The sequence below is a fragment of the Fukomys damarensis genome, unplaced genomic scaffold (assembly GCF_012274545.1).
Source record: "Fukomys damarensis isolate Sample0158 unplaced genomic scaffold, DMR_v1.0_HiC HiC_scaffold_9, whole genome shotgun sequence".
NCBI lineage: Eukaryota > Metazoa > Chordata > Mammalia > Rodentia > Bathyergidae > Fukomys > Fukomys damarensis.
Window position 1 is genome coordinate 7,868,227 of NW_022900921.1, and position 12,384 is coordinate 7,880,610.

At 37.2% G+C, this 12,384-nt stretch overlaps 1 protein-coding gene across 5 annotated transcripts in view; it reads right to left on the reverse strand.

The window, feature by feature from the left end:
• Fam114a2 (family with sequence similarity 114 member A2) overlaps positions 1 to 12,384 on the reverse strand; it is a 37,908-nt gene that overhangs the window by 20,377 nt on the left and 5,147 nt on the right. For all 5 annotated transcript variants that reach the window (XM_010639684.1, XM_010639686.2, XM_010639687.1 and 2 more), the window contains 6 exons: positions 12,033 to 12,132; positions 11,399 to 11,491; positions 7,739 to 7,827; positions 6,528 to 6,662; positions 5,870 to 6,028; positions 4,946 to 5,069 (listed from right to left, as the gene is read on the reverse strand). In XM_010639684.1, the coding sequence (XP_010637986.1) occupies positions 4,946 to 5,069; positions 5,870 to 6,028; positions 6,528 to 6,662; positions 7,739 to 7,827; positions 11,399 to 11,491; positions 12,033 to 12,132 (700 nt within the window). The remainder of the gene's footprint in view (positions 1 to 4,945; positions 5,070 to 5,869; positions 6,029 to 6,527; positions 6,663 to 7,738; positions 7,828 to 11,398; positions 11,492 to 12,032; positions 12,133 to 12,384) is intronic.

Genomic DNA, 12,384 nt, shown 5'->3' on the forward strand with positions numbered 1-12,384 from the left:
GTGAAATGGGAAGAAAGGGGCTAAAGGTGTAGGGAAGGTGGGATGAGTAGGGGAAGGGTAATAAGAGAAAAGAAAAAAATGTGAGATAAAGAAAAGATGGAAATAAAGTGCTTGTAGATGGGGGGGGAGGAAGGGTGAAGGGCGGGCAGGGACAAGGGGAAAAAATGAGAAACAAAATCTGTCATGTAGAGGTATAAGATCCCAACAATGAATGCAACTGTACTGTATCCCTAAAATGTACCAATAAACTCAATTAAAGTTGGGAAAAAAAAAAAAAGGAAAGAAAGAAAAGGCCTCTGTCAGTGCAGAATCCAGACAGAGAACTTTAGTCCTGAGCTCTTTCCCCTCTCAGTGGACGACCTGAGTAAGGCTAGTCATTTGATCTCTCGCTCACACCACAGTAGATTAGAAACAAGCTAAATGAGACGCAGGGGACATCAGTGGCAAGCTCACTGATAAAAAAGCAAAGAAAAAGAGGGACAGGTAAATGCGCAGAGGAAATAAGGATGCACAATTCTTAAAAGCAATCAGAGTCACTTTTATAACTACTGCATTTTAGGATAATATAACCTAACAGTTCTTGAATATTTTGGGCTCAGAGCCTCTTTATACTCTAAAACCTTTTTGAGAACCCCAAAGAACTATCTTAAGGTGAGTTATACATACATAGACATTTATTATATTAAAAATTAAAACTGAAATGTTTAAGGTATTTACTCACTGAAAATAATAAACCAACTACTTGTTAACATATTTTTTAAAGAAAAATGTTTTTCAAAAAAGAAAAATTTTAATGACAACAATGCCATTTTTTCATGACTTTGATAAATACCTTTAATGCTTAAATTAATGCAGCATGGCTGGATTCCCTTATCTGCTTTTACACTTCATTGTGATATGCTGTCTTAAGTATGTGAACAAAGTCCTAACTTGCAAAGATACATACTTTGAGAGGCCAGGGAATTAGATGAGTGGCACTGCACCTGCCTCACAAGTGCAAGGTCATGAGTTCGATCCTGTTTGAGGGAGCAGGACATAGTTGCAAAAAAAGTAAGTTTGGTTTTTTTTCCTTCATTCAATTTATTGGTACATTTTAGGGATACAGTACAGTTACATTCATTATTGGGATCTCGTACCCTTACATGACTGGTCTTGGTTCTCATTTTTTCCCCTTGTCCCTGCCCTCCCTTCACCCCCTCCTCCCCTCCCCCTTTACAAACACTTCTTTTCCATTTTTTCATTTTCTTATCTTTTCTTTACCCTTATTACCTTTCCCCTACCCTTCCCACTTTCCCTACACCTTTAGCTCCTTTCTTCATATTTCACATGGTCCATTATCTCATTAGGATCTTATGTACTATTATAGTTTTTCACACCAGAGAAACTATTCAGTGTTTACACATGTGACTTATTTCACTTAGGAGTATAACCGTAATAGGTATCCATTTTCCTATGAATGAATCTCATTTCTCATTCTTTATGGCTAATATTCCACTTTATAGAAAAACCACATCTTCTTTATCCAGTTTCCAAGTTTTAGCTATTACAAACTGTGCCGCTATAAACATAGGTGCACATATATCTCTGTGATATGATTCTTTTAGTTCTTTTGGAAAGATACCCAGCAGAGGGATGGCTGGGTCAAATGGAACCTCTAGTCCCAGCTCTAGTCCATATTGATTTCTATGGTGGTTGCACCAGTCAGCACTCCCATCAACCACGGAGAAGGGTTCCTTTCTCCCCACAACTCCACCAACATTTGTTATTGTGTGATTTCTTGATAGCAGCCATTCTTTGTGCGGTGAGGTGGAATCTCAGTGTTGTTTTCATCTGCATCTCTCAAATATCCAGTGATGTGGAACATTTTTTCATATATTTACTTGCTGCTTTTACTTCATCTGAGAAATGTCTTTGTACTTCAGATGCCCATTTTTGAATCGGGTCTTTTTATTTGGGGGAGCTGATTGTTTTCAGCTCTTTATATATTCTAGATATTAGTCCTTTGTCTGAGGAGCAGCTGGTAACTATTTTTTCCAACCTTGTAGGTTGTCTCTTAGTTCTGTTGATGGTTTCTTTTGCAGTGCAGAAGCTTTTTAATAAGATCAGATCCCAGTTGTTGATTCTTTCTGCTAGTTCCCGTGCTACTGAGGATTTGTTCATAAAATATTTTCCTATGCCAATGTATTCAAGAGTTCTGCCTAACTTATCTTCCAGCAAGTTTAGTGTTTGCTTTAATATTTAGATCTTTAATCCACTTGGATTTTACTTTAGTGCATGGTGAAAGATAAGGGTCCAGTTTTAATCTTTGGCAGATTTTTCTAACACCATTTATTAAAGAGGCTATCTTTCCTCCAGTGGGGACGGTCAGCTCCTTTGTCAAAGATGAGGTAGCTGAGTACATCTGGAGTTGTTCTTGTGTCTGCCAGTCTGTTCTACTGATCCTCAGGTCTGTTTCTTTGTCAGTACCATGCTGTTTTTATCACAGTGGCTTTGTAGTATAGTTTCAAATTGGGAATTGTTATACCCGCTGCCATGTCTCTGTTGCCTAGGATGGCTTTTGCTATTCTAGGTCTCTTATGGTTCCAAATGAGTTTTTGGAGTCTTTTTTCTAGTTCTGTGAAATATAGTGTTGGAATTTCAATTGGTATTGCATTGAATCTGCATAGCAGTTTTGGTAGTATGGCCATTTTCACTATGTTGATTCTCCCTACACAGGAGCAGGGGATATCTTTCCATTTTCTTATATCCTCTTTGATCTCTCTTTTCAGAGTTCTACAGTTTTCAGCGTAGAGGTCTTTTGCTTCTTTTGTTAGATTGTTCCTGGATATTTTATTTTTTTGGATGCTAATGTGAAGGGAATTGTTTCCTTAATTTCTCTCTCACTGAGTCTGTTATTTGTGTACAAGAAGGCTATTGATTTTGGGGTGTTGACCTTGTATCCAGCTACTCTGCTGAAAAGTGTCAATTAAGTCTAAAAGTCTTTTGGTAGAGTTTTTTGGGTCTTCAATGTAGAGTATCATATCGTCAGCAAATAATGACAGTTTAACTTAGAGAGTTAAGTTTTTTTGGTGGTGTTGCAGATCAAAGTGAGGACTCTGTACATGACAGGCAAGCATTCTACCAATAAGCCATACCTCTAGCCCAGGAAGAACTGTTTTTAATAGTCTTTTCAGATAATTAGTAAAGACTTAAGATATTCCTTAATACACCAAAATTCAACCAGTGAACTTTAACAGAAAATAGGATGCAATGATCTGTACTGGAATGAACTTGAAAGCATATCATAGAATTGCACACTCAGATAAATTAAATTAAAATCTACCACTCTCTTTTGCCCATTTATGATTTTATATCATGCATTAGTCACTTGGAAAATAATGGTTCTGTGAGTTATGCAGACCTTCCAAATGCTGACAGATTTTACAGTAAAACATCTAGAAATTATTCTATTTGTTACTATCACCACAGATTTCATTAGAAGAATCTGTAAACAGCACTGGAAAGCTGTGAAGCTCACCACAGCAATAAATATGTTTTACAAATTTCTAACTCTGACTTAGTTTGAATTTTTATCATGAGTCATAAGCACAACCAGATGCTTTCCTGAAGTAAAGGCAAAGCATAATTCATTTTCAATGTTCATTAAATATTCTATTCTGAATAGTCTGCATGCATGTGTAAACTTCTAAGTGAAAATGGTGTTCCAGGCCAAAAATATGCAGTTCACCTCAAAATTGAAACAATACTAGTGCTTTGCTTGAGCAAATCACTTTACTTCACTATGTATAACACAATATATTAAAAAGTATACTTCAAGGTCAAGATCTAATAAAACAATAATTTTTACTGCTTCATCAAGAACATAGTTAAATGAAACTGGCACTTTAATAAAAACGGTATTAGCACAGCTATTGGCTATGGCATCAGAAATTTTACTACTTTTCATCATTAGTAACTGTCCAAACAATTAAAAAAAAAAAAAAAACTAAAAAAACATTTTTTAAAGTAAATGACATCTCGGGATTACTCTCTTTAAGAATTTTGGACTCAAGGATCTGCAGATGACATGTAAACCACCGCTTTAATCGACTGCATGGGTGACTGACCAACCCTGTACATCCTAATAACAGCAATAGAATTTTTCTATTCAATTTTAATGTTCATAACTGATTACTTCATCATGAAAAGGCAAAACTATTTGTTAGGTTTACATTCTTTAAAAAAGACAGTGTAGGGCTGGGGATTTAGCTCAGTGGTTCTGCTGCCTGCCTTGCAAGCACAAGGACCCAAGTTCGATCTCCGCTACCAAAAAAAAATTCAAAAAAAGAGTTAGATACATCTTAGAAATATTTCCAAAATGTGGTAACACACCTTGTGACTCAATATTCAGTAGATCAGAAATTATGCTTTACATAAACTGCCACATTTCCAACATGTACACTTTCTCAGAGGTATAGATATTAAAACTGAGGACAAGATAACTTGTAAAAATGAAAAGCCAAATGATCACCCACATTTTAGGTAGCTGCCACCTTGCACACTCCAATCCAACACTGGGGACCTAAGGTGACAGAACTCAGCAAGGCATGGCTGAGTTACCTAGATGTACAAACACTTATGGGTAAATCAAACTGAGAAAAGAATCTGACCACAACAGTTTTTTTCACCGCACAACTAGGCAACTAGGCAGAGTTGCTTGCTGCAAGAATGGACTTGGAAAAGCCACAAGTCTGGCAGTGAGAAGAAGAGGGGTCATGAAGCTGACATGCTGATTGTAATGCCCAGCAAAGGGAAGGCTACAGAGATGATTTTGCATGAAAATTACCATGGGAAAAAAAATCCAGCTTGTGCAATTAAAGAGAAAATAATTTATATCCACGCAAAGCACTACATACAAACATAGTAAAAGTGGGAAGTCCACTCAGATTTTGAACTTTTGCATTACCTCCTTTCTCTTCTTCCTCTTCGTCACAAAACTCTGCTAGGGAAAATGCTTCTTTGAGTTGCTCTAATTCAACTTTTAGGGTCTCTAATTCTTCTCCACTCAGAGAATTAAGGACAGACTTCACCTGAATGGATATAAAATAATCAAAAATTGTGGCCGTAAGAAATGAAAAAACATTCTCAAATGAAGAAGAGAATACAGGTTAAGGTGAAGTCAGAATTACAGGCTCACCAGCCAACACAAACAATTCCTTAGAATCTTAAGACAGGAGGCTAGTTACTACAGAAAGGTAGAAGAATTTGTATTTCCAAAATTACCACAGGCCACAGGTGTGTACAAAAGCCAGGTGTGGTTGCACATGACCATAATCCCAGCACTCAGGAGGCTAAGGTAAGAGGATTACCATGGTTCCAGAACAGCCTGGGCTACACAGTGAGTTCAAAGCCAACCTGGGCTACATAGCCAGACTCTGTCTCCAAAAGAGGAAAAAAAAAAAAAACAGCAAGGGGAAATGAAATAGTCTTGAATCAATTAAAGGCTAACAGGTAACTGTCTACAAATTGGCAGCTTAAGACAACAGGTTTTTTTCCTGGCTGCTGAAGCCAAAGAAACTGTAAAAAAAAAAAAAAAGAAAAAGGGAAAAAAAGACTGGAGTAAAAGTAAAATAACAGATGAACTACTAAGAGCTCTTTGTTAACCCATCTTTTTTTGCGTCATTTTAGAGAAACAACATTTGATTCATTGTGCTCCTCTGTAGCAATAATTTAAACATTAGCTTTTCATTTGTTCTAGTATGGTGTTTCCAGAGTCTTAAGCCTCCATAAGAAATGCATTTCATCATCCAAATACACAAAGAGAAAATATGCTATGCAACAACTCTTTTTTTGAAGAGTTTCTCAGTTGCAATTTTTGGTTTGGAATTACCTTTATTTCACTTTCTCGAGAAAGCATCTCTAGAGCTTCTAGATGTGAAAGGCCTTGAAATTCATCAAAGAGTAGCCCATAGTGAGGTTTTTTGTCAGTTTCCATGGTAACCACATTGGAGGTCCATAGCTCTTCTTTCTCCTTCGCCTCTCGTAAAACCTAAAAAGAGATGAAGGCATTACAGCGCAGCAAGTAATGAGAGCTCAAGGGTAAGTTTCAAGGGAAGAAGGAATCAAAGCTGAGACAGGCTTCAGCACAGAGCACTGCCCTTTCATTCTGGGCAATGCAATTCAAATCCAATATACTCAGGAGCTGCAGGAAAAAAAATAATACAAAATCTGATGCTAGACAGTGTAAATAATATGTAAGGAACCTGGGATTTCTCTCAAAGTGGTCTGAACATTAATCTAATAAACTCTGACTTGATTTAGCATTTTACACTACACTGACAGGAGACTCTTGAAGAAAGAAAAAAAAAAAAATCTTGGCATTTTTCTAAGCATTAGAGCTCCCAGTGCTCAACCAACCCCCAGAGCTTTAATTTAAAATATCACTGAAAATTCTTTAAAAGGAAACTCTAACAATGTCCCACATTAATAAATGAAAAATTATAAAACAAAAATAGAAACAGGAACCAAACAGGTAAAGAAAACAGTACCTGAGATAGTGTAGAATTTTGGCTCATCAGCCCCTTAGTTCTTTTAAAGCCAGGATCCCCTTCTGCTATTACATCCATTGTCTTTTTCCCAATGAATTCTAAGGCGTCCAAACCCCCAGAGATAACGCTCTTTCCCTAGAAACCACACACAACTTCATCACAACAATATTGAGAAAATATATTTGAACATTTTGATTATAGGATTTAAAAGTAGTGGCCATAGATACCAATAACTGAGAAGAATGTGAAGCAAGTAAAGTCATCATATCCTGCTTGCAGTAAACAAGTAGTCAATATCTACTACACCGGCATGACCCAGCAATTCCACAAGTTCATCAGAAGACACGTATGTACAAGACTGTATGTACCGGTATCGCTTATAACAGCTATAAACTTGAACTATCCCCAGTGCTTACCAACTGTGCAATACATGTAATGTGACAGAGTCCCTCAGCGGAACACAGCCAAGAAAATACACAAAAACTCCAATATTTTGTTTGATGCAAACAAAATACTGTGTGAAGGAAGTCAAATATAATGGGGTACATACATTCAATTCCTTTTACATAAAGCATACAAGCAGGCAGAATGCATGTATGATAGTAGTAGTCATAAATGGTCATCTCAGCGCAGGAGATGGAGTGAGTCAGGGGCACTGTACACACCATAATATTAGTGAGAGTATTTTCCTACTGAGTATTTTCCCACTGTGAAAATTCAAACTGAACACTTATGACTTCATTTTCTGTATTTCTGATACATTTCAACAAAAAGTTAAAAGAAAAAGTACCAGCCAACCACTCTGATACAGGAACAATATTAAGTGCTCTCTACTATCCTTTTTAATATGTTTCTTACCATCCATAGTTTTCCAAGTATCCACCATAAAGAAAAGACACTTTCTCCCTGCAGCTCAAAGATGTAATTATGAACAAAATATTTATGTAAAGACACTGTCGAGAGCCACCAAACTATGAATTCCTAGTCAGTAAAATCTTATATACATTGCCTGTCTGTAATTCTTCATCCTATATACCTTTATTTCTTTAAAGAAAGTTTTCATGTAGCTCTTACTCTACCTTAAGAAGTCACTAATATTTAGTTATTTGGACTCTCATAAGAATAATCAGTTCCCATGGCTTTTCAAGGAAAAGGAGAAAGATAGGCAGACCATTATAATAATGAAAAGCCACCTTGCACTTTTTACTCACTGTGCTCTGAACAGCAGTAGAAATGGTTGAGAATACACCAAATGGCCCAGCCACCAAGGAGTTTTCATTCTCTCTGGCATTTGTCTCTCCTACAATAGGAGAAGGTTCATATGAAAGGTAAATATGAAAGGAAGAGTCACTGTGTTTTGCTTTCTTAGTATCGATGTGACTGTTTAATAGTTACACATGTAACCTTAAGCCTTTTTATTTTAAACCATCTGCCTATTTTAACATGAAAGCTAAACTATGCAGCTGTTTTTTTCACTTTCATTTCAAAAACTAAATGCAATCTTTTGAACATATGACTGATCAACACAACTTTAGACTGTATCCTGAGTGATCTCAGTGATACAATCTCATGCACAAGTTAAAACTACCATACCAGAACACAGATAAGTGGTTGCCAAGCGCTTGTAGGAGAGAAGGAAGTGACTACAAAGTAGCATGAAAGAACTTTTTTTGGTAATGAAAATACTCTCAATTGTTTATATAGTACAAGAAATATTCTGTATCTGTAAAATCAGTTATACTATACAGTTATACATGGTACACTATACTTATAAACTTAACTGTATGTATTTATCAAAACATAAAACTGCACAGCTATAAAAAGAAAATTTTGCTATATGTAAATAACTCCATATTATCCTAGAAAATTATAGTGATTAGTAGAAAGAGAATTACACATATTTCAAAGAAGAGTATGTTTCAAAAAATCTATTTTATTAAACTAAAATCTTACACATCAACTATTACATCAAATGATCAAAGTATATTGTATCAAATATTCTATTATAGGGAGGACTTTGACTTCTACCTATCATGAACTAACTGATGTTGGACTTGCCCTACTCTAACGCCAACTAGAAAACTGGACAAAATTTCCCTTAACAAGAAGTACAGTACTTCGGTCCAGGAGAACAGAGAAACAAAGTGAACTCTACATTCGGACTGGCTTTCTGTCTAGAGGCATTTTTCCAAACCATGACACAAGATGGGAAAACCTAAGCAGAGCAAAACAAAGAATGATGACTGGAAGAGAAAAATACTAGAAATAGGGAAGGCTGAGGTAGCTGGAACTCACAAGGTAGAAAACTGGAAAGGACAGGGTTACAAAAGGGAAGAGCTCTAAGAATCTACACAGGCATGCTCCTGTGTCTCTGGCTGGATACTACACTACTCAGACAATAGGGGACTCTCCAAGGCTGGAAAATGAACTGTTATGGAGAAGTAAGCTACTCTCAGAGCTCCTGCTTGGCTTAGGCATTAGATTTCCAATAAACCAAAACAGACAGATTTCATTAAACAGCTGAAAATTTGATAGACCTCATCTTCTGAGGTCCTAACAGGTCCTAGTCATTAGGATAAGGGTTACTCTAGATTCACCCTAAGAAGCTTAATGTCTGAAAAACATCTAACCTACATATTTATCATAGCTACCTGCAACAAAAGGAAAGCAAAAGACAGCACCTTCAAAGGAAGTAACAAGCCAGGCGTGGTGGTGCACGCCTGTAATCCCAGAACTCAGGAGGCTGAGGCAGGAGGATCACTGTGAGTTGGAGACCAGCCTGGGCTACATAGTGAGTTCCAGGTCAGTCTCAACTACATAGTGAGACCCTGTCTCAAAAAACCAAAATAAATAGATAAATAAAATAAATAAAAAATACAAAAATAAAAATAAATAAAGGACATAACAAAATCTCTAAGTGACGACCAAATGACTTTCATCAGCAGTCTCTGTACATCTCCAAGTTCTGAAAAGAAACATTCCAATAATATCCTTTGCAGTGAAATTAACCTCCCTCACTAGGAAGGTTAGAAGATGGGAAGGACTTATGAAAAGGCAATTTAAAGGCAGGGATTTATTTATCTCAGGTGGGTGGGGATTTATCTCAGGTAGTGCTGCCACCTGCCTTGCAAGTGAAAAGTCCCGAGTTAGATCTACTGTAACAAAAAAAAGAAAAGGCAACCCACTACAGTTTTGGAAAGTTCTCATTATTAAATAATTATTAAACTAAAATTTAAGACAATTCAACTTCCACTAAGTGGTACCTAGTCTATATCCTCCTGAGCCACAAATAATAAATCGAAGCCCTTTTCTCTACAGTAAGTCTTCAGAGTTATAAAAAGAACCAGCATGTTCTCCCAATCTCCTATCTTTAGACTTTTAGAGTCGATGTCCATGAGGCCTTCAACTTTCTAAGACATTAATTCCATCTATTTCATTAGGTAGCTACTTCTTGCAGGATTCAATGTAGTTTTCAATGCCCTTCTTAAACATGGTCTTGTACAGCAGCCATCTTTCAGAGGCTGTAGACACTGTTGTTTATATATCCAAAGCCACTTCTCATTCCCCGTTCACTCCCTAGTAAACCACACTACTGATTAGGAAGTTTCTGATAAATGCTCATAACTCACTCTCCCAGAATCTCTTTCTGCTACAGCAGGAACAGAAGACCCTGTTCCAGCCAATGGCACCTAAGGAGAAATGTTTGGGGCTCCTGGGAAAATCTTCATTCTCTTTAAAGGGGGAGGAATTCAAGTGGAAAAAGGATACTTTCTATTTTGTTCCTGACTTTAAGCACATTTGTTTACAAACACCATAGTTGGCAGTTGGGAGTATTATCTGGCAACCACTGAAGAACCACAAAGAAATCAACAAAGAAATCAACAAAGAAAACTGGAGAGACGCCTACCCAGAACCCTATCATCAATGAATCACTAAACTATCTGTATCTAAAAGTATACTTCTAGAGTTCTGTACTGAGAAAAATAAAATCAGTTTTAGTTTCATATTCTGTTAACTGCAGACAGAACAGTGATATGTAGAAATCCCTAAGAACAGTGCCTCGGATTCATTTGCAGCCCTGTTTGAATACTATGAAATTCTCCCCTGACTGTAAGTGATCCATGTAAAAGTGCTATGAGTATAGGCAGATATAACTCCCTCTCCTAGAAACTTGGAAGTAGAAATAAGGAATGAGAGCTGGTCACTGATGGGGATGTACATCAGGTGGACCTGGGGAAAATAAGCAGAGTCAATCGGCTTCAAGAGGAAAATTGATGTAGATGAGCAAAGAAGAGAAGCAGGGAGAATAATGAGGCCGGAGGAGATGGAGAAAGCAAACCAGGTCTTAAAAAACTCTCTACTTTCTGGTTCCAGGCCCTCCTGATCCCTGGTGATAATTTCGTCCTTTATAGCTTAAGCGAGGGCAGGTTTATACCTGAACAAGAAAAGCCTCCAGAATAACACTGCACCTTCATAAAAATCCAAATGTAAAAGCAGTAGCAAAACATATAGCCTCCTACTAACACATTTAAAAAAAACAGGTCATGAAAGATTCAAATTCAGCTAACTCTAATTGGTCACTTACTCAATTATGCCATGCAAAATGCTAAGCAATTCTCATGTTCTACATGTACAGCCTTACATATTTAATGTTTTCAACAGTCCCTTGAGGTCATTTGACAGATGCAGAAAGTGAAGAGACACACAAGTGGTTATACGACACAGACCTTTAGTTGGTAGCTAAAGATTCCAAATCCTTTATCTCACCACAGTCCTATGGTGCCACAGAGTAGATGTTAAATAAGTAAAACCAAGCTCAACTGTCCCGTTTCAATCCAAAATTCCAGATCTTAGTGTCTCTATATACTGACCTGCAGCACACTTGATTTCAGAGGAAATTTCACTGGGACTAGGGATCCCAAGCGAAGTCTCTGCTTTCTCAATGATGTTTGAAATACCTTGTCCTGATAAGAAAAATGATAACATTTTTGCTATTGGTTACCATAACTGAAGAAACAAACCAAAAATCCCACCTGCATATTTCTAAAAGCATTATGACCAGAAGGCATGTTATTTTAACAATACATAATCAGCGGGGAGTGGTGGCGCATGCCTATAATCCCAGCACTCAGGAGGCTGAGGAAGGAGGGTCACTGTGAGTTGGAGACCAGCGTGGGCTACATAGTGAGTTCCAGGTCAATCTCAACTACATAGTGAGACCCAGTCTCAAAAAAATGTTTTAAAAATACATAATCATTACTATTATCTCCTTACAAAAAAAGTTGATTCATCATCTGCAAAGCACAGGCTTAGAGGAACAATTCCTGGCCTTCAACTTTCTTATAAGAAAATGGTGCAAAGTCTAGGGGCAGAAAGTATCAGCCCATCATTACTAATCACTCTCAATCTACAAAGCTTTTGAATAAACATGGAGGGAAGAATTATTAACAAAGTCATTACATGCATCTGTAGCAAGCGCATACAAAAATAATGAAATGAACTTACCTACTGTAGCCACTGTAGCTGAGGCTGAGGAGAGCAAAGACTTGCTCCAGCTTCCCCAGTATCCCCATCCGGCATGGGTTACATCTTTAGAAACAGTCTCCTATTTTTCCCAGTAAGAAGAAAAACAAAAGACAATAGAAAATAAAAAATTACAGAAGACTCAGAACATATAGACAGGTATCCAACTATCAACCGAAGCATGAATGAATAAATACATGTTATTTGGGTAAGGAAATATATACTTGAGCCAGGCCTAGTGGCACACAACTGTAATTCCAGCACTCAGGGAAGCCAAGACAGGAGGATCACAAGTTTAATCTAGCCTGGGCATCTCAGCAACACCCTGCCTCAA